At 40.8% G+C, this 20737-nt stretch overlaps 2 protein-coding genes and 1 non-coding gene across 14 annotated transcripts in view; 1 reads left to right on the top strand and 2 right to left on the bottom strand.

Annotated features, from left to right (window-relative positions):
• BBOF1 (basal body orientation factor 1) overlaps window positions 1-10216 on the bottom strand; it is a 39375-nt gene extending 29159 nt beyond the window's left edge. For both annotated transcript variants that reach the window (XM_059914642.1, XM_059914643.1), the window contains exons 1-3: window positions 10039-10216; window positions 7876-8104; window positions 1628-1693 (exon numbers count right to left, since the gene is read on the bottom strand). In XM_059914642.1, coding sequence (XP_059770625.1) covers window positions 1628-1693; window positions 7876-8104; window positions 10039-10124 — 381 coding nt within the window. In that variant the 5' untranslated portion in view covers window positions 10125-10216. The remainder of the gene's footprint in view (window positions 1-1627; window positions 1694-7875; window positions 8105-10038) is intronic.
• A 101-nt stretch (window positions 10217-10317) lies between these two features.
• ENTPD5 (ectonucleoside triphosphate diphosphohydrolase 5 (inactive)) overlaps window positions 10318-20737 on the top strand; it is a 37979-nt gene continuing 27559 nt past the window's right edge. For 4 of the 11 annotated variants that reach the window (XM_059914637.1, XM_059914638.1, XM_059914635.1 and 1 more), the window contains exons 1-3: window positions 10318-10381; window positions 12618-12724; window positions 19580-19645. The gene's annotated coding sequence lies outside the window, so the exon portion shown is untranslated. Of the gene's footprint in view, window positions 10382-10500; window positions 10783-11123; window positions 11149-12617; window positions 12725-19579; window positions 19646-20737 lie in introns of those variants that run through there. The other 7 variants (XM_059914627.1, XM_059914629.1, XM_059914628.1 and 4 more) reach the window with 7 other exon arrangements.
• On the bottom strand, window positions 16173-16245 carry TRNAG-CCC (transfer RNA glycine (anticodon CCC)). Its single transcript has one exon. It is a non-coding gene; the product is annotated as a tRNA-Gly (tRNA).

Raw genomic sequence — 20737 nt, 5'->3', positions numbered from 1 at the left:
AGAACTGTCCTGGCTCCTTCCATAGTAAAAGTATTTGTATTCTGAGAAGTGTTCTTCCCACCTTGGCCATCCAGAGAGACTTCTCTGGTCTTTCTGGGGTCTGTATGGCCTCAGCCAAAACCTGGCCCAGCTGCCAAAAGGAATTGGGGAGAAGGAGGTGGGAGGGCCAGATTCAGTGCCGCTTTGGGGCTAGATGTTTCCCTTCTCTGCAAGGGTGGACTGACCTTTAATCCAAGTTGAGTGCAATTGAAATGTTCTTCCAGGGTTTTGTTTTTTTCCCCTTTTAACGACGTCATTTAGTGTTACACTGGTTCTGCAATGTCTCTGAGGTGCAAAGAATGTCCTTTTCCCCTTGGGGCCCTGAGTTTGCCTTTTCTGCCAGGCAGTTACCATACTTCCCTGCCCCAGACTGTTTCTGCTACCCCAGATTTTAGAGCCCCCTGCTCTAGAAAACAGTTGTCAGTTTAAGAAATCATTGGCCCCTTCCGAGCACATCAAGTGGGGAAGAAAGAGGCTGTGATTTAGTCACCCAGCACTAACTCCCCCTCAGTTCTCCCTGGAGAACAGCCTCTCCCTCCAGCCCCTTGCTCTAGGATGACACAATGAATAACACCTAGTCATAGAAATCAGTCTCTTTGGTTTGTTTTGTATTATGTTGTACATCATTAAAGGTCTAAATACAAAGGATATACAGTCTTCATGAAGCTAAAGTAATTTGCTAACTATTTTGATTCTTCAGAGAGAACTACTAATAAAAATCTAAAAGGTAAAAAAAAAAAAAAAGAAATGCAAATTGAAGTACACTGAAATATCATTTCTTAACTATGTTGACAAAAATCCATTTTGACAATATAGTCTGGTATATTGTGGAGACATGGATAGAAGTTAGATTTCTCAGAATATACCATGTTTGATAGATTTTACTTTGGAACCATATAAATATTTTACATAATTCTAATTATATAATTACATAATTGTACATTAAATTAAACTTTTTAAAGCAACTCCTAAAATTAAAAGCAAAATGTGTTGTTGAGTTGGTGGCATACCCTCACAGGAAGGAATTATTTCAAATCATTTTTAAACCTTGTTAATTTGATTGTAGATCCCTATCAGTATATATCCTAAGGGGAAAAGTGCCCCCCCCAATCTTAAACTGTATCCACTAATTTATGTTGGTAGTAGGATTAATATTAGTATTCTGTGCCTATTGATGTATTAAGGTTTGAAGAAACTACACAATTATACTGGTATCATTAAGAACCAGGGTTTTTGGTGAGGAAGAAAGGAGACACGGATAAAGTTAAGTAAAAACCCTGTACTCCTGCATCTGAATTTAAAGTATTAGTATGGGCTCATGATATATTTTAATCTTCAAAAACTATATATTTCCTAGCTCTGTCCACTGAAAAGCCCTAGAGCTCAAGATCAGTAAACACCACTACTACCAGACGGTTTTCTACAATAACAAAATTTTATGTTATTTTTGAGCTTCTGTACAATCAAGTGTGTGGGCTTTAAGGTCACTGAGCTGCTCAGAGGATCTACTCACTTGTTATCCTTGTGTCTTAAATATCTAAACTTGCCAGAAACCTGACCACCAGTAAGTGACCATCAATGTACATACCAATTTTTCCTTCTCTTCTTGGGCTTTTTCCTTAGTTTCATTCAATTGCTGTTTCAGTTTTTCAATCTGTAGAAAATGGAAATACAGAGGAAGGTAGAGAAATTACTCTGCATCCTAACTTAATTAAGTAGCCTAGTTTTCACATGATATTAAAACCAGTAGGGTTGGAGACGTGGAGTAAGGTGGGAAGACAAGAATAGAGGACATAATCCACACTGTTAACTTGCTATTGCAGCTTCCAAAACTTGGCTATCATCACAATTGCCTGGGTAACATGTGTGTGTTTGTGTGTGGTAAAAAACACAACATTAAATTTACCATCTTAACCATTTTTAAGTATATATTCACATTGTTGTGCAGCAGATCTCTGGAAATTTTTCATCTTGCAAAACAGAAACTCTATGTTCATGAGACACTAATTCCTTCTCTTCCCTCCCCCTAGCCTTTCTGCATTGTTTCTATGATTTTGACTACTTCAGATATGTCCACTGAAGAAAAACCACACAACCTGAAAGTTGTGAATTAAGTTTTATTCTAGGATTATACTGAGGGCTATAGCCTGGGATACAGCCTCTCAGAGAGCTCTGAGGAACTGCTCAGAAGAGTTAAGAGAGGAGCCAGGATATATAGGAGTTTCTTGCTGGAAAAAAACATGTAGTCAGACATCAAAAGATTACTACTAATCACAAGGAATGGTCATTTCAAGTTAATGATTTTAGTGCTTTTCTATGTAAGGGAAGATGTAACATCTGGGCTTGTAATTATTCCTTAGATATGCATCTTAACTATCTAGGGTCAGTATCCAAAGCACAGAAGGCTTCCTGTTTTTCTCCATCCTGAATTCCCCTCAGGACACACCGTGGGGGGAGGCAGGTGGTGGGTAGGGGTAGGGGCTGCAATGGCTGATGGCTTGATCCTTATAGAACCGGAATAGTGGGCAACGTTCATTGTTTACTGGAATGTCGGGCAACATTCCCTGTCCACATACACTTCACATGAGTGGACTCATACAGTATTTGTCCTTTTGTAACTGGATTATTTCACTTAGCATAATGGCCTTGAGGTTCGTCTATGTTGTAGCATATGACAAGATTTCCTTCTTTTTTTTTAAAGCTGCATAATATTCCATTGTATGTGTATACCACATTTTCTTTATTCACTCATCCATCAACAGACATTTGGGTTGTTTCCACATCTTGACTATATGAATGTGAATAATGTTTATGTGAATAATGTTTATATGAATAATGTTTCAAAAACATGGGTGTGCAATTGTCTCTTCAAGATCCTGCTTTAAATTCTCTTGGAAATGTACCCCAAAGTGAGATTGTTGGATCATATGATAATTCTATTTTTAATTTTTTGAGGAACCTCTGTACTGTTTTCCATAATGGCTACACCATTTCACACTCCCACCAACAGTGCACAAGGATTCCAATTTATCTACATCCTCAGCAACACTTGCTATTTTCTGTTTTTGTTTTCGGTTTTTGTTTTTTGGCCCTGAGGCACGTGGGATCTTAGCTCCCCGACGAGGGACTGAACCCGCACCCCCTGCATTGGAAGGTGAAGTCTTAACCACTGGATCGCCAGGGAAGTCCCTTGTTTTTCTGATAGTAGCCATCTTAATGGGTGTGAAGTGATGACTTGGAGTTTTGATTTGCACTTCTCTTAAATGAGGAATTTTTTAAAGAAAAGTTTCAAGAACAGTACAAAGAATTCTCATATACTCTCCACCCAATTTTGCCACATTTGCTTTCCCTCTGTGATAGGTCTATCTAAATATATGTATATATGATACAGATGTTTGAAACTTTTTTCTGGAGCATGTAAAAAAAAGTCTAGGACATCATACCCCTGTACCCCGAAATATTTCAGTATGTATTTCCTAAGAAAAAGGACAATCTCTTAGAAGCACAGTACAATGATCAAAATTGGGAAATTTAACATTGATAAAATACTATTACTTAATCTATAGTCCATGTTCAAATTTTGCCATCAATTGTCCTAATGGTGTCCTTTTATTGTAACTTTCCTTTTCCTGGTCCAGGATGTAATCCCTGATTATGATTACACTTAGTTGTCATATATCCTGGTCTCTTTAATCTGGGACAGTTTCTCAGTCTTTGTCTTTTATTATATCAAAGTTTTTGAAAAATACTGGCCAGGGTTGGAGTTGTCTGATGTTTCTTCATGAGAAGATTCAGGTTATGCCTTTTTGGCAGGCATACACTGCCTAAGTGATGATGTATCCTTGTCACTGCATCACATCATGAGGTGACTGACGTTAACTGTAATCAGCTGGTTAAGATTGTGTCTGCCAGGTTTCTCCACTTAGAAGTTACTATTTTTCCTTTTGTAATTATTAAGTATTTTGGGGGAAGATATTTTGAGACTATGCAAATATCCTTCTGCTCATCAAAATTTCACCCACTAGTTTTAGCATCCACTGTTGTTCTTGACTGAATCACTTATTACTCTGAAGCCAAATGGTGACTTTTCTAATTCCATCATTCCATGGAAATTTAATAATTTACTGCATTCCACTATAAGGAAAAACTTTGTATTCTCCCTTATTTACTTATTTAAATAAATTTATTTATTTTTGTCCGTGTTGGGTCTTCATTGCTGTGAGCAGGCTTTCTCTAGTTGTGGTGAGCAGGGGCTACTCTTCATTGCAGTGCACAGGCTTCTCATTGCGGTGGCTTCTCTTGTAGAGCACAGGCTCTAGGTGTGCGGGCTTCAGTAGTTGTGGCATGTGGGCTCAGTAGTTGTGACTCACAGGCTCTAGAGCGCAGGCTCAGTAGTTGTGGCACACGGGATTAGTTGCTCCATGGCATGTGGGGTCTTCCCAGACCAGGGCTCGAACCTGTGTCCCCGGCATTGGCAGGAAGATTCCTAACCACTGCGCCACCAGGGAAGTCCCTCTCCCTTATTTATTTATTTATAAAATTTTATTTATTTATTTATTTATTTATGGCTGTGTTGGGTCTTCGTTTCTGGGTGAGGGCTTTCTCTAGTTGCGGCAAGTGGGGGCCATTCTTCATCGCAGTGCGCGGGCCTCTCACTATTGCAGCCTCTCTTGTTGTGCGGCACAGGCACCAGATGCGCGGGCTCAGTAGTTGTGGCTCACGGGCCCAGCCGCTCCGCGGCATGTGCGATCTTCCCAGACCAGGGCTCGAACCCATGTCCCCTGCATTGGCAGGCGGATTCTCAACCACTGCGCCACCAGGGAAGCCCTCCCTTATTTATTAATGTATGTGTTTATCTATTAGTTGTACGCGCTCACGGACTCATTTTATTCAGTTATAATTTATTACTGTCATTATTTATCTTGAATGTCCCAGATTTGGTCAATGGGAGCCCCTTCAAGCTACCCGCCGTGTCCTTTAATTTTTTTTTACTGACTCCTGTCACAAGATATTCCAAATTCATTTTTTAGTTCAAATTCATTTTTCACTCTCCCTGCTCCAGTCTTAGAATCGATCATTTCTCCAAGGATGCTGGTACGTTTTAGTAGGAAATCTGAGTAGCTTTTTAAACTAAAAATTCCTTGACGTGGTTATAGAATCAGAAGATACAGAAGTGAAATACTGTTGTAAATAATCTTAGAATAGTTTAAGGAAACCCTGAAAATGTTTTAAGATAAATTGAGACAGTCCTCAGTCATGTAGGACAGGTGTAAAATATAATTAGATTTATTTTGTGTTGATTGAACAAAGCCTTAAGTACCAAAACCCATAAGTGAAATCTCCTAATTTTTTCCAAGATATAATAGTTTTCAAAACACACTTCACTTCTAATATTTCTATAATTAACATGAAGTAAGACCATAAACAGTTTAAATAAAGTTTAAGCAAATAACGCATTTCTAGGATATAGTAGAATGAGTAACAAAACTCTAAGAGAGCTAATTGACCAGGGTATATTGAATCTATTTTACTTCTTCCTCCCAAAGTAGTTTCTTTGGTTTTAATGGGTATCTATGATTGTGAGAAAATGATGTATTTGCTACAGCCAGATGCTGGTCTTTGATACATGGAGGCAGATGAAAATCAGGAAATACCAGTGATACCGATAAATGCAGACCAATATCAATTAGCTAATGCAGACCACAAAGCTTCTATATAATGAATTCTGAAAATTATTTGCATGGCTGGCCTAAAGGTTTATTTTAGAATAATACTTTATAGCAGACAATTTTAATAATGCATACTATTCAAAGAGTAATTTTAAAAATGGAAGTCGCCTAGGAAAGAGGGTTAAAAAAAAGTAATGTACAAAAAAATTACACTTTATTTAATAAAACACACAAAATCCACACAAACGTTCAGTTGTCCGATTTCTCTGATATGTTTCCAATATCATCTTGATCTTAGTTTTGATTTCTATTAACTTTTTCAAAGCATCAGTGCAATCACAAGCCATTCATTCACGCATGCAAAAATATTTTAATGAGTGCCTACTATGTGCCAGGCCCATACTAGGTGCTGGAGATACAGCACTCAACGACAATTTAAAAAGGCCCCCAATTCTTTACTTCTGTGAGGTTTCATTCTAATTAGGAAAAGAGAAAATAAATACATAAGTAACATGCATATAGTATGACAGAAGGTAATAAATATTACAAAGAAAATAAAATAAGGGAGATGGTTTTAATTTTAAACAGGGTAGTGAGCAAGCGTCTCCCTGAAAATGTGGCATTTGAAAAAAATTATGGAATGATTCATGAATTTGCATGTCATCCTTATGTAGAAGAAATGCTCTGCATCACTCCAATATGTATACCGAAGCAAACACATAAAAACAATAAAAAATGGGTTAAGGAACATACAAAAGATGCTCAAGTGACTAGTAATCAGGAAAATACAAATTAAAGTGACATACCAATTTATACACATAAAATTGAGCAAAAATTATTAAGTATAATATCAAGTGTTCACAAAGATGTGGATAAATGGGAACTCACTTTAATACATTGCTTGTGAAAGTATAAATTGGTATAACCTCTTTGGAGTTCAATTTAAACCCTTGTGAAGTTGAAATTATGCATACCTCATAATATAGTAATTTAACTCCTAAGTGTCTACTCTAGAGAAACTCTCACACATGGGCACAAGCAGACATACACAAGAATGTTTACTGAAGGTCTATTTGTAATAATGAAAAAATGGAATCTAACTGACCCATAGGGTGGTATGAACAAATAAATTTTGGTTTATTTATTTATTTGATGGAATATTATAAAGCAGTTAATAATGAATGAAAAAATAAAGCATGCTCATTATCAACTTCTTAAAAATGAACTGAATCATGTGATTTTTGTAAATATACCACAAAACATGTTTTATAAAAAAAAATAAGTTGCAAAAGATATGTACAATATGTCACTACTAACATAAATTTTAAAACAAGACTATAATATGTATTATTTGTGGATGTATAATACATAAATAGTAAAAATGCAAAAACATATATGGGAATGAAGCATGGTGTAAATTTCCTTGGGTGTCCATGGGACTCATAGAGGCAGATGGGAAAGAGAAGAATTTAAGTCACACCTAAGTTCCACCCACTAGCTGTGAGACTTCAGGCAAGTTATCTGTCCTAAGAGTCAATTTCTTTTTCTGTAAAATGGGAATGACAATTTGTAGCTACAGGGGGTTATTAAAAGGATTAAATGACACAGCAGAGGTAAAGTACTTAGTATAGTGCCTGGCACAAACAGGGGCCCCAAAATGTTAGTTCCCTTCCCTTTTTTTCCCAGATCTAAAATGATAGCTCTACTCCCAACATTTCAACAAAGTTCAGTAAGATAAATTCAAGATTCAACAGGCCAAAAAGAAGAGATTTAACTTGCTGGGTTCATAACCATGTGATCACGGATTATCGGTGAATTGCTTTACAGATCATTAATTATTTAGATAATTATCAGTATCATAAAATATATATATAGGTCATATATCATGCTCTTGTTTTTAAAATAAAGTTGACCACAATGTTCCCTTAGGATCATCAATCTTTGTTTCAGGCAAGAAAACATGGGACAAGGCTGAAAATAAGAAAGAGCCAATTCTGACAGTAAAGCCATTCTGAAATAACATGTTGCTTCAAGGAGAGATAAAGTCAATTGAAGTGTCTTAACTATGTGATGAGATTTCAAGGAATTAAAATCCTTGAAATATATAACACACCAGTATAACCACAGAGGTAGTTTCTAAGGCTCAGGAGGGTTTCTACCTACCTACCAGATTATCTTTCTCCTGATCCTGTTTCTTCAGGTAGTTCAATACAGACATTGTGTCTTTCTCCATTCTATACTGCTGTTTCTTTAATTCTTCATTACATTTTGCCAGTCTCTGGGAAGTATCACGATACTCAATCCTAGAGAGTTCTGTGACTTCCAGCCTGGCCTCCCACAGGGAGGCATTGGCCTTGGCTCTCTCCATGGCAGATTCCTCAACTTTTATCATCTTCCTGCACAGGAAGAGGACATTGACAACATATAACTATTTCTCTACTACATTAGTATTACACCTTTCTCTTTATTGTTATTTGTTTTGCTTGGCATTTGCCTAGCATATATGAGCAAATACTGTTGGATAAATGAGTTAAGAAGAAATATATATGGTCTGTTAGCCTCAGTGTTTCTCACTGTTGATATGTGCACTGCAAATGCATGGTCAAAAACAGAAAACATATGCTAGTGAGTTCCAGGAATGTGATAATCCCTTGGCACTTCTAAAAAATGCTAGACTAACTACACAGTTATACTTTTTAAAAAATCACACTGTAGAAGAATACTTATATAATACATTGGGGGAAAAAAGTTACAAATAAATTTGTATATTGGGCTATCATTTTATAAAGAAGAAAAAGAATATTCCAAAATGACAGTAGTGATTATCTTTGGATGATGGGACTACAGGTGGTTTTGTTTTGCCTGACTTTCCATGTTTCGTAAACTTTCTGTATTGAGCATGCATTACTCTCTTAAACAAGTTCTTTATAAACTTTGCAAGGATTTCCTTGTGGTCCCATATATAGTGTTGTTGGACAACGTGTATGATTCCAATGTGTCTAGGAACCACTAGGGTCATCCAATAGGTTTAGTAGCGATCTAGCAGCAACTCCAAGCCTGCAAAGCTTTAGTGCTAGCGCAATACTATCCACTTCAGAAATTCTGATCACTTTGCAGAAACATGAATAATTACCTGAATTGGTCAAATCCTTTATGTTTTCCTTTGAACCAAAAGGAATCCTTGAAAAAGCCCAAGGAACTACTTCAATCACCCAGAGATCCTTTGGATGTCCACGATCATCTCAACCACATAGCTGAGATCGATCAGGCTACAGGCAAGAAATAATGAACCCAGAGCTCTAGAGCATAGTTCTTGTGCGGGGGGAGGGGGGAGATCCAAGTTGAAGCATAGAAAAGCAGACACCTTAATTTGTTTATTTAACAAATATTAAGCATCTGCTATGATCCAGGCTCTCTTCTAGGTGCTGGAGATACCTTGAATAATGCTTAGTGCCTATTCCAGAGAAGCTTAAAGCCTTGAGCAGGGCTTCCCAACTACGAATATTCTGAGCTACACGATTCTTTGTTTAGAGTGGGGCTGGGGGTTGTCCTGTGCAGTGTAAGATATTTAACAGCATCCTTTGTCTCTTATCCACTAGAGGTCCCCAGATGTGACAACCAAAAATGTCTCCAGATATTAACAAACATCCCCTGGTAGCCAAAAATCACCCCAGTCTGAGAATCACTGGTCTAGAGCAGTGCCGTCCAACAGAACTTTCTGTGATGGTGTTAATGCTCTATATCTGGGCTGCCCAATACAGTCACCACTACTAACCACATGTGCCTACTGAGGACATGCAATGTAGCCAGTACAAATGAGGATCTGAATTTTTAATCTTATTTAATTTTAACTAATTTTAATAGCCACACGTGACCGGTGACTACCCTATTGGACAGCACAGGCCTAGAGGCTCTTCGATATCCTAAAACATGTTATCCTGACCTTCACTTCTAGGGTCAGAACTAACCCTTCCTCCTCATTCTCAATTCTTTTTCCCTCCACTGGTACTTAACTTCATTCGGTCCTGTGTTACTTCTGTTCTTTGGGAACTTATCTGCCTCCTCCTCCTCGTTCGTTAGCGCATTACACATAGGCAGAGACTGTGTCTAAGTTACTTCAGGGTCCCAAGCCTCACACTCTTGTCTTAGTTGAAGTAGTATGGTTTGGCGTGCATTTTGGTAATATCTGAACAATGGGGGTTGTCCTTCTCAGAAGCGGGGAGAGAGGAGGGTCCAGGAGGGGAGGCGGGAGGGCGCCAGTTGGCTCGCCCCTGAGAATCCCGGGAGGGTAGGCCCAGGGAGCAGGGACCCCAGGGTGTCTTCTCCTTACTTCTTCTTCTTGTCTTTGTCTTTGCCTTTGTCTTTGCCTTTACCTTTACCCTTCCCTTTCTTTTCGTCCTTTCCCTTCGATGGCATCTTGGCTTCTCCAGGGGCCCCGCTGTCGTTGTCGCCTCTCTGCGCCGCCCAGGCCCGGCTCCATCTCCAAGGACAACCGGCACACTGAGCCCGTAACGATACGCGCGGGCCGCTGCCGGCGCTTAGAGAGCGCACGCGCGCGTGACGTAATCCCGACACCGCCCCGCGGGGCCCAGCCCACTGGCCGGACGCAGGGGGCGGGGCGGAGATCGCGCCGAGGGTGGCGGGCGGCCGCCCCGTGGAGGCGCGCGCGCGCGGTGAGTGTGCGAGCGCGGACGTGCTAGAGCCAGCCGGGGGCCGGGGCTGGGAGGGCGGCGGGGCGGGCTGGGAGGCCGGAGCGGACCAGCCCCGGGCGGCTGCGCGACGGTGGGGGCGCTCTCCCCTAAGGAGGCTTGGCTTCGCGGCGGGTCCCGCCGGCGCGCCGCGGTCGTCAGAGCGCCGCTCCCGCCGGGTTTGCAGCGTTTCGCGTCTCGCCCGTGCGTCCTCTTCTTCCCTCGCGCTGCAGCCACCGTGGCCGCCTCGCTCTCGTCCCTGCTCCGCCTCTCCCGAAGCTGCCCCCGACTCTTTGGGTTTCCTTCTCCCTTTTCTGGCTTTTAACTCTTGCTAATTCCGTAAGGGATGGCGCAGCCAACGGGCTTCCCAGGCCAAACATTTTTTGGTGAGGCAGTTGAGGACTCCCCTGAGGGGGGGTGGGGGTGAGGCGGGCAGCGCCTGCTGGCGTCGGAGAGCCTGGCGGGGAGAGAAGGGCTGCCCCCTGGGTTGGGAGAGGCTCCGGGGCCTCGAGGAGAGTCCTTGAAGAGGAGTGTGCTGGGGTCAGGCCCTCGGTCCCGGTGGCCGGCGCTGCCCGCCCAGGGCCAGCCCCGCATTCCCATTTGCTAATAAGCTCTTGCGTTCGCAGCCCTCTTTTTTTCTGCGAGTCGCGTAAAGTTGAAAGCTCATGCATTTTGGTGCGTTTTGGTTTGGTGCCCCCCTCCGCACCCCGCCCCCCCGCCAGCACACCAGTGAAAAGGAGTAGTACTGAAAGGTACTGTTCGCCTTTTTCGGGGGAGGAGCTCTGTGCTTCTGCCTTCATTCAGTGAGTTAGTCCGGGAGTCACTGAGGAAGGTAGGGAATTCTAGGTGCCGGGACAACAGTTAGAAAACTTGTGATTGAAGCTCTGCTGTGCGTTATTCTCCCTTTCAAATTGAATTTTAAATTTCTTTAAAAACTTCATTGTACATCTTCCTCCATTTCGCTAAGGAGAACTTAATCCCTACACCCTTTCCAGAGGTCTCTGATGCAAACCCCTCCCCCCACCTTTTTTTTTCCACTTAACGTCGTTTCTGTTTCTGAATTCAGTGGTTAGGGGGAACATGCTGATTGGTGTTAATATTAATGAGCACTGGAAATCTTTTTAGCCATACCATCTGCTTGCATGATGGTGGCTTACCCTCTTCCTGGTGCTTTCCCCCCCTCTATTTGCATGTCACATTTCCGTGAGCCCATGGTGGAATTATCATACATTGAAGGGGTTTATTCTCATATAGAAGCTATAAAGTTATTGATTTTATGTGTCTAAGGTTCTGAACATGCACACTATTGATAACTTGCAGAAAAGAGGGTAGGGCATCTTCTGTCAGAGCCTTTACATTTGGAATTCATTCTAAAAAATTGGTTACTGTGAATATGAAAGTCAGTCCAAAACTTTTGTTGTCTGTAGACTCATTTATAAACATGAAAATTTGACTGTAACAAGATTATTTCTTAATATATATGCATAATACTTTACTTACATGTACATTATAGTTATTTTATTATACAGCATATTTTTATTGACTTTAAGTTTGATTTTGTAGTTAAAGCTGTTGTAACTTGAATACGACTAAGAGAAATGCCCAGATTCACACTGTAGTAGATGTAGTTCTAGAATCTGTAGTCTTCTGAACCTCCACATTCTCTGCCAAAGAACTGGATGTTATTATTCAGTCATATGTTTGTAAAAAACATCCAATGGTACAGACAGTAGAGTAGGAAGTTGCTATTTAGCAATTCATCTGGTAGCATTTCCTTTCATACTTTCTTGTAGGTAGTTTTACCATGAAGTTTATTTCGCTGAATAAATTTGCTTTGTTTTATTTAGTTAATTAATTTATTTTTGGCTGTGTTAGGGCTTCGTTGCTGTGTGCGGGCTTTCTCTAGTCGTGGCGAGCGGGGGCTACTCTTCCTTGTGGTTCGTGGGCTTCTCACTGTGGTGGCGTCTCGTTGCAGAGCACGGGCTGTAGAGCGCAGGCTCAGTAGTTGTGGCGCACAGGCTTAGTTACGCTGCGGCATGTGGGATCCTCCCAGACCAGGGCTCGAACCCGTGTCCCCTGCATTGGCAGGCGGATTCTTAACCACTGTGCCACCAGGGAAGTCCCATGCTTTGTTTTATTGTTTAGAATGCTAATGCTTTTAAAACTTGGGATAAGCACTTAGTGTTTTGTTGACTTGGTTTTGTAATTCTTTTTTGCCCAGTTTGCATGGTGCCTGGTCAACATAGAAATGTGGAGTGTCTCGGCTGAATCCTCTTGCAGACAAGATCATTATGGTCCTGGTAGGTAGGGCAAGTATCTGGATGTGAGGTAACATCTCTGCTATCTTTTTTTTTTTTTTTTTAACATCTTTATTGGAGTGTAATTGCTTTACAATGGTGTGTTAGTTTCTGCTTTATAACAAAGTGAATCAGTTATGCATATACATGTGTCCCCATATCGCTTCCCTCTTGAGTCTCCCTCCCTCCCACCCTCCCTATCCCACCCCTCTCACAAAGCACCGAGCTGATCACCCTGTGCTATGTGGCTGCTTCCCACTAGCTATCTATTTTACGTTTGGTAGTGTATATATGTCCATGCCACTCTCTCACTTTGTCCCAGCTTACCCTTCCCCCTCCCCGTATCCTCAAGTCCATTCTCTAGTAGGTCAGTGTCTTTATTCCTGTCTTGCCACTAGGTTCTTCAAGACTATTTTTTTTTTTAGATTCCATATATATGTGTTAGCATACGGTATTTGTTTTTCTCTTTCTGACTTACTTCACTCTGTATGACAGACTCTAGGTCCATCCACCTCACTACAAATAACTCAATTTTGTTTCTTTTTATGGCTCAGTAATATTCCATTGTATATATGTGCCACATCTTCTTTATCCATTCATCTGTTGATGGACACTTAGTTTGCTTCCACGTCTTGGCTATTGTAAATAGAGCTGTAATGAACATTTTGGTACATGACTCTTTTTGAATTATGGTTTTCTCAGGGTATATGCCCAGTAGTGGGATTGCTGGGTCGTATGGTAGTTCTAAAGCTGTAAATGTACTTCATTTGCTCCTGGGTTGGTTTTGTTTTGTTTTCCTGAATTGGATTTTCTGTCTTTGCCAAAGATGTTAACTTTTCTCTTGTCCCATTGATTGTAATACCATCAAGTGTGGAGTTGCTCAAAAAGCCAAATAAGAACTTAGGATTATATCTCAAAATACATATTATTTCTAATTTTTTCTTCCAGTAGTTCCAGAATTGGGTTTACTCTCTAAAGTCATCTGTGACTTTATTCTGGTTTAGCTTGGAGACCGAGTTTCTACTCATAAATCATCCTTGAAGTTGCCTGATAGCTGGTGCTGTTTTATAAGTAGAAGAGACAAGGTGAACAGTTTTTGGTTTTGTTTTCACACACCCTTTAGAATCTTGGATGCATTTATTGTCATCTGAAGGAGACGGATCAATATTTCTGAATATCATGGAGAGTTACTTTCATCCTACTTTTTCATTACATGTGGTACAAATATAGAATTCTATTAAATAGCTATCATCTTGTGATATTGTTGCAGGAAGGGGGACGCCTTCCGGGCCCCGAGAGTGGGCTCTTGTCTAACACTCAGAAATGAATTGTCTGAGGAGATACACGTGCTGCCAAAGCAAGAGACTTTATTTGGAAGGGGCACCCGGGTGGAGAGCAGGAGGGTAAGGGAACCCAGGAAAACTGCTGTGCCACGTGGCTCACAGTCTCAGGTTTTATGGTAATGGGGTTAGTTTCTGGGTTGTCTCTGGCCAATCACTCTGACTCAGCGTCCTTCCTGGTGGCACATGCATCACTCAGCCAAGATGGATTCCAGTGAGGAGGATTCTGGGAGGTTGGTAGGACATATGGACTGGTGTCTCCTCTCTTCTTTTGACCTTTCCCGAATTCTTCCAGTTTGTGGTGGCTTGTTAGTTCTGCATTCCTTACCAGGACCTCCTGTCGCAAGATAACTCATGCAAATGGTTACTGTGGTGCCTGGCCGGGGTGGGCGGTTTCAGTCAGTGGTTCCCCTAACAATATAATGACTAGTTCACATCCCTACAGAGGATAAGGAATCTTGGAGATAAAGGATTTAATCTTACAAATTTTCAAATCAGTTTAACATTCACTGTTTTACTTATATACAGAATCTGTTACCACAGATTATTGTCTATTGGCAATTTATTTGCAAAATATTCAATTTTTATTAGTTGTCCTTTCTGACAAAACCATTACACAGGACTTAAAGTCAGGTGGTTTTTTTTTAATTTTATTTTATTTATTTATTTTTTCAGCAGGTTCTTATTAGTCATCCATTTTATACATATCAGTGTATACACGTCAATCCCAGTCTCCCAATTCATGCCACCACCACCCCCCCCCAACCGCTTTCCCCCCTTAAAGTCAGTTCTTTAAGAAAAGTTATAGGGCTTCCCTGGTGGTGCAGTGGATAAGAATCTGCCTGCCAAGGCAGGGGACACAGGTTCGATCCCTGGTCTGGGAAGATCCCACATGCCGTGGAGCAACTAGGCCTGTGCGCCACAGCTACTGAGCCTGCGCTCTAGAGCCCGTGCGCCACAACTACTGAAGCCCGCGCGCCTAGAGCCTGTGCTCCGCAACAAGAGAAGCCACCGCAATGAGAAGCCCGCTCCCTGCAACTAGAGAAAGCCCGTGCAGCAACGAAGACCCAACGCAGCCAAAAAAAAAAAAAAAAAAAAAAAAAAAGAAAAGTTATATACCGGAACTTCCCTGTTGGTCCAGTGGTTAAGAATCTGCATTCCAATGCAGGGGACGCAGGTTCGATCCCTGGTCGGGGAACTAAGATCCCACGTGCCGCAAGGCAGCTAAGCCCACGCGCCACAGCTGCTGAGCCCACGTGCTCTGGAGACCCTGTGCCGCAACTAGAGAGAATCCCGCATGCTGCAATGAAGAGCCTGCGCTGCAGCAAAGATCCCACGTGCCGCAACTGAGACCCGACGCAGCCAAATAAATAATAAATAAATAAGTTAAAGAGAAAAAAAAAGTTATATACCCAAATTTCAAGCCTGCTTATCTGCACTTTTCATTTCATGGATCTGTCAAATGTTCATTCATTTAAGAAATGTTTAGTAGGTACAGTACCAACTGAATACCAGGCTCTGATAGCTTGAGGGGTACAGTGGGAGACAAGACAGGGCCCTGCCTTCAAGTGGCTTACAGTCAGGTGTATAAGGTGCTGACCTGGACATTGACCTCTGAGAATACACAATACACATAGCTTCCTCATTGGAAGCTATGCACAAACAGTTAACAATAAAAATCACCAAGCAGTGATGGATAAAGCGGAGATGGTATGGACCCTAAGTGCTACAGGAATTTGGAGGCATGAAAGACTGTCAGAGAGAAAGTTTACGGGAGGAGGTAAGTAAAAGTAAAGTAAAAGGGAAGGCTTTCTGGGAAGGTAGAACAAATGAGCAAAATCAGTGTGTGCTTGAGACAAGGAGTAATTTAACTAGAGCAACGGTTCCCGAAGTGTGGTCCACGCACCAGTAGTATCAGCATCATCTGGTAACTTGTTAGAAATGCAGATTCTCAGTCCCAACTTGAGACCTATTGAATTGGAAATGCTGACAGTGAAGCCCAGCAATCTATGTTTTGTTGTTGTTGTTGTTGTTTTTAAATATTTATTTATTTATTTGGCTGTGCCGGGTCTTAGTTGCAGCACGTAGGATCTTCGTTGCAGTGTGCAGAATCTTTACTTGGCGGCATGTGGGATCTAGTTCCCTGACCAGGGATTGAACCTGGGCCCGCTGCATTGGGAGTGCAGAGTCTTAGCCACTGGACCACCAGGGAAGTACCCCAGCAATCTATGTTTTAACAAGCCCTCCAGGTGGCTCTGATGTGTGCTTAGAGCAAAGGGTTCTTGTATGAAAGTAGTGGGCAAAAAACTTTCGTTAAGGTAGCCTGGGACTTAGAGGGACTTAGAATGTTAGTCAAGAAGTTTGTCTTTTAATCCTACAGAGCAGAGTCACCAACTTGAAACTTGAGAGCTGGATTTGGCCCATAGATATGTTTTGTTTGGCCTGCACGGTGGTTTTTTGAGTTTTGTTTTTGTTTTTTTAATAGAATTAGTTGTCACTATTTTAAAAACCAGATTCTACATAGAAATCTGTGCTTTTAGCTTATTTTGAAAAATCAGAAGACCTGGCAATACTGAGCCTGTATTTCATCATGGCAGCAATTTGTGGGAACAGCAAGCAACTTACCCTTTAGATGGGACAGGATGGGACATGTGCTTTCCACTTTACACAGTCCCCACAACTTCCTGTTGATTACACACACCTTTACTTACTTACATTTTCTGCCTGGCCCCAGTAGGTATTTCAGTATTTGAGTTTGTAACTTCTGTTATGGACAGTGGGAAATTGATCAAAGTTTTCAGAAGGAAAGTGATGTGACTTATATATTCATTAATTCATTCAACAAACATTGATGAATTAACTAACCATTGCATATGCCAGGTTATGCAATGTTCTCAAAGATGAATGAATCCCTGCCATGATATGGATTACAGTCTAGTGAGAAAATGATGAAAGTAGTATTTAGGAAGACAGTAACATATGAATTTGAGAAGAGAGACATTGGTTACTGGAAGACCAGTTAAGAGGCTATAGCAGTCCAAGTCTGAAGTAATACAGGCCAGACTTTAGATATCAGCAAGAGGCTAGGGGGAAGAAAGAGATGGGAAAGATATTGCAAAGTAAAAATCATCAATCCTTGATAAGAGATTGGGCATGGGAGAGGAGAATTCAAAGATGATGAAGATTTTGAGTTGTGAATTAGGAAGTTTGTGGTGCCATTAACAAAGACAGGAAATTAGAGAATCCATTTAACCCTCTCTGTATGGGGCAGGGGCATGGAGGAAGGGAGATGTTTGGAGATGCCAGTTTTAGGTGTCTCTTGTTTTGAGTTCAGTGTATTAGCATATACACAATATGAGTGTTTTTAAAAGGAAAATTTAATAGAAATGTTGTCAAGATTGCATGCTTAGGGGTAGATACCACTCATTCCATCCTAGGATACCAAGGGAATACCTGGAGAAGCATTGAAGTTGTAAACAAAATGTAAGAAGACCTTTCTTGAAAATGTTTGCTTTGGAGGCCCTGTAGTTAGAATTTATAACATTGTTCACATCCTCTCTTAAATGTATAATTTTCAGGTTTATGTTGCATTGGTAAGTTTAACTTTCTCTTTCTGGGAGAATAGAAGATACTATATAAACTCAGATGCTCAAAGACATTTTCTGAGTATCAGTACCACCCTTCAGAATTTAAGTCATAATTGGCTCATGAGGTAGTTCAGGGATGAACATTGTCATAACTGTTGCTCTGTTGAGATAGTAGCCAAAGTTTTTCCTCTTATGAGCTTATGTTTGCAGTGCTTGGTTCCCTCTGCTTTTAAAGAAAAAGTTTTTTTAACTGTGGTAAAATATATATAACATAAAAATTGTCATTTTAACCATTCTAAGTATACAATTCAGTGGTATTAATTATATACTCAGTGTTGTACAACTGTCACTACTATCTATTTGCAAAACTTTTTCATCACCCCAAACAAAAACCATGGACCTGTTAAGCAATAACTGCCATTCTCCCCTCATCCCAGCCCCTGGTAAACTCTAATCTACTTTCTGTCTCTGTGAATTTGCTTATTCTAGATATTTCATGTAAGTGGAATCATATTTTTTGTGTGTGTCTTAGCGTAACATTTTCAAGGTTCATCAATGTCGTAGCATGTATTAGAACTTCTTTTTTGTAGCTAAATAATATTCCATTGTATTTGTGTATACTATATTATTTATCTATGCATCTGTTGATGGACACTTGGGCTTTTGCCACTTCTGACTGTTGTGAATAATGCTGCAGTGAACATTGGTATAGAAATATCTATTTGAGTCCCTGTTTTTAATCTTGTGGATATGTACCTAGGACTGGGATTGGCTTAGTTCCTTTTAACCACATACTCATTATGTAATAGTGCCACTCTCGATCACATTGTGGAACACACAACTGGTATTTGAGTTCTTCACACCAAAAAAAGACCTCACAAAGTGCATAAACTTATGTACTTTGTTTATGGATTAGCTCTTTAATCACTGCCCCCCAATACATGTGCACACATACATTTACACAGAAATGTACTCTAGCTTTCAGAGGGAGTGTGCCTTGCCTCCCCTTGTTATTGCTGATTTTGTAAACAAGTGATTTTATTAGAATGGCTGCAGTTGGGCTTCCCTGGTGGCACAGTGGTTGAGAATCTGCCTGCCAATGCAGGGGACACGGGTTCGAGCCCTGGTCTGGGAAGATCCCACATGCCGTGGAGCAACTAGGCCCGTGAGTCACAACTGCTGAGCCTGCGCGTCTGGAGCCTGTGCTCCACAACAAGAGAGACTGCGATAGTGAGAGGCCCGCGCATCGCAATGAAGAGTGGCCCCCGCTTGCCGCAACTAGAGAAAGCCCTCGCACAGAAACGAAGACCCAACACAGCCAAAAATAAATAATAAATAAATAATAAATTTAAAACAAAAAAGCAGTACAAATAATTAAAAAAAAAGAATGGCTGCAGTTGTAGTTTGAAAATAAATTGTGAGGGCTTCCCTGGTGGCGCAGTGGTTGAGAATCTGCCTGCCAATGCATGGGACACGGGTTCGAGCCCTGGTCTGGGAAGATCCCACATGCCGCAGAGCAACTAGGCCCGTGAGCCACAACTACTGAGCCTGCGCGTCTGGAGCCTGTGCTCCGCAACAAGAGAGGTCACGATAGTGAGAGGCCCGCGCACCGCGATGAAGAGTGGCCCCCACTTGCCACAACTAGAGAAAGCCCTCGCACAGAAACGAAGACCCAACACAGCCATAAATAAATAAATAAATAAATAAATAAATAAATAAATAAATAAATAAAATAAAATTAAAAAAAAAAAAAAAGAAAAGAAAATGTGAAAGAGGAGAAAGAGCCCAAGAGTACTAGACTACAAGTCAGGAGATTAACTTGGTGATCTGCTTTCCAGAGCCTGAATAGATTGGAAACAGAAATGCAAAAGGAGATAATTGAATCAAAAATAGGCATACTGACAAGAGAGAAAAAAAGAGAACTTTGGTCTTATGAGTATCCATGTCCATCTTCTATAGGTTGAAAAAGTGATACATTAGTTGAAGGAAACAAAGCGGAAAGCCTAGAAGGAAAAGAAGATATTGGTAAGTAACCTATATAAAGTAATACCCTACTTTTCCATAGGTCAGATTTATGCTTTCTTATTCCTAGCTGAGAGCTCATAGTAAATGCAAAGGGGTCAATGAGCCAGTAAAAGCTGTCACAGATTCCACAACCCTTATTTGTTGGAGAGGCCCTCATTTGTGTAAGTTGACATAAAAGTCTAATGATTATGGCTCTCTGGTTCATATCCCACAAAAGATTTTTTTAAATTAGATGATGGCAGCTTATTGAAGGAGTCAGGCACATGACAACACTGATCAGCGATAATAGATAGTATGATGTCAAGGAAAACTAGCTCAAAAAGTATAACAATCTGCGACTATTAGTTGGCAGAAGGGCAAACAGTCCTACAGACCTATAGTCCCTGAAGGCATCCCAAGTTTACAGAAAAATATAGCTGATGATCATAATCATAATTCTGAACCATAAATAAAATATGTCACTTTAGAAACATTTTTACCAAACACTATTAAAAATGTTATGGTATTTAGAGAAGAAATATTGTAAAGACATATTTGAGGGACTTCCCTGGTGATCCAGTGGGTAAGACTCGGCGCTCCCAATGCAGGGGGGCCAGGTTCGATCCCTGGTCGGGGAACTAGATCCCACATACACGCCTCAACTAAGAGTCTGCACGCCTCAACTGAAAGATACCCCCTGCAGCAATGAAGATCCTGCATGCCGCAACTAAGACCTGGTGCAGCCAAAATAAATAAATAAATAAATGTTTTTTAAAAGAGACACATTTGAGGAAATGTACGGGCGCCCCTATTCCTTGCTTTATACATGAGGTATCATTGTAATATTTGCCTTTCTCAAGTCTTTCATACTGATTCAACATGTTTGAAGGAGTAGCTGTTTTTCAGTTGATAACAAGAAAGGGAAAATATGTTTTCACTTCTCTTCCCACAAACTCCAGTATAAACAGTGACACATGGCACTAATCCTTGCAATTCCTCTTCTGCAAATAAGTGCCTCCCATGGTGGATATGGGTTTGGAGGCAGAGATAGTTTATCACCTTAGATTTTCATTATATTTGCTCATTGGGGCAATATTAATCCCCTCCTGATTA

This window comes from Balaenoptera ricei, chromosome 2 (assembly GCF_028023285.1).
Source record: "Balaenoptera ricei isolate mBalRic1 chromosome 2, mBalRic1.hap2, whole genome shotgun sequence".
NCBI lineage: Eukaryota > Metazoa > Chordata > Mammalia > Artiodactyla > Balaenopteridae > Balaenoptera > Balaenoptera ricei.
The sequence above is the reverse complement of the archived record's forward strand: the minus strand, read 5'-3'. Positions and strand labels throughout refer to the sequence as shown.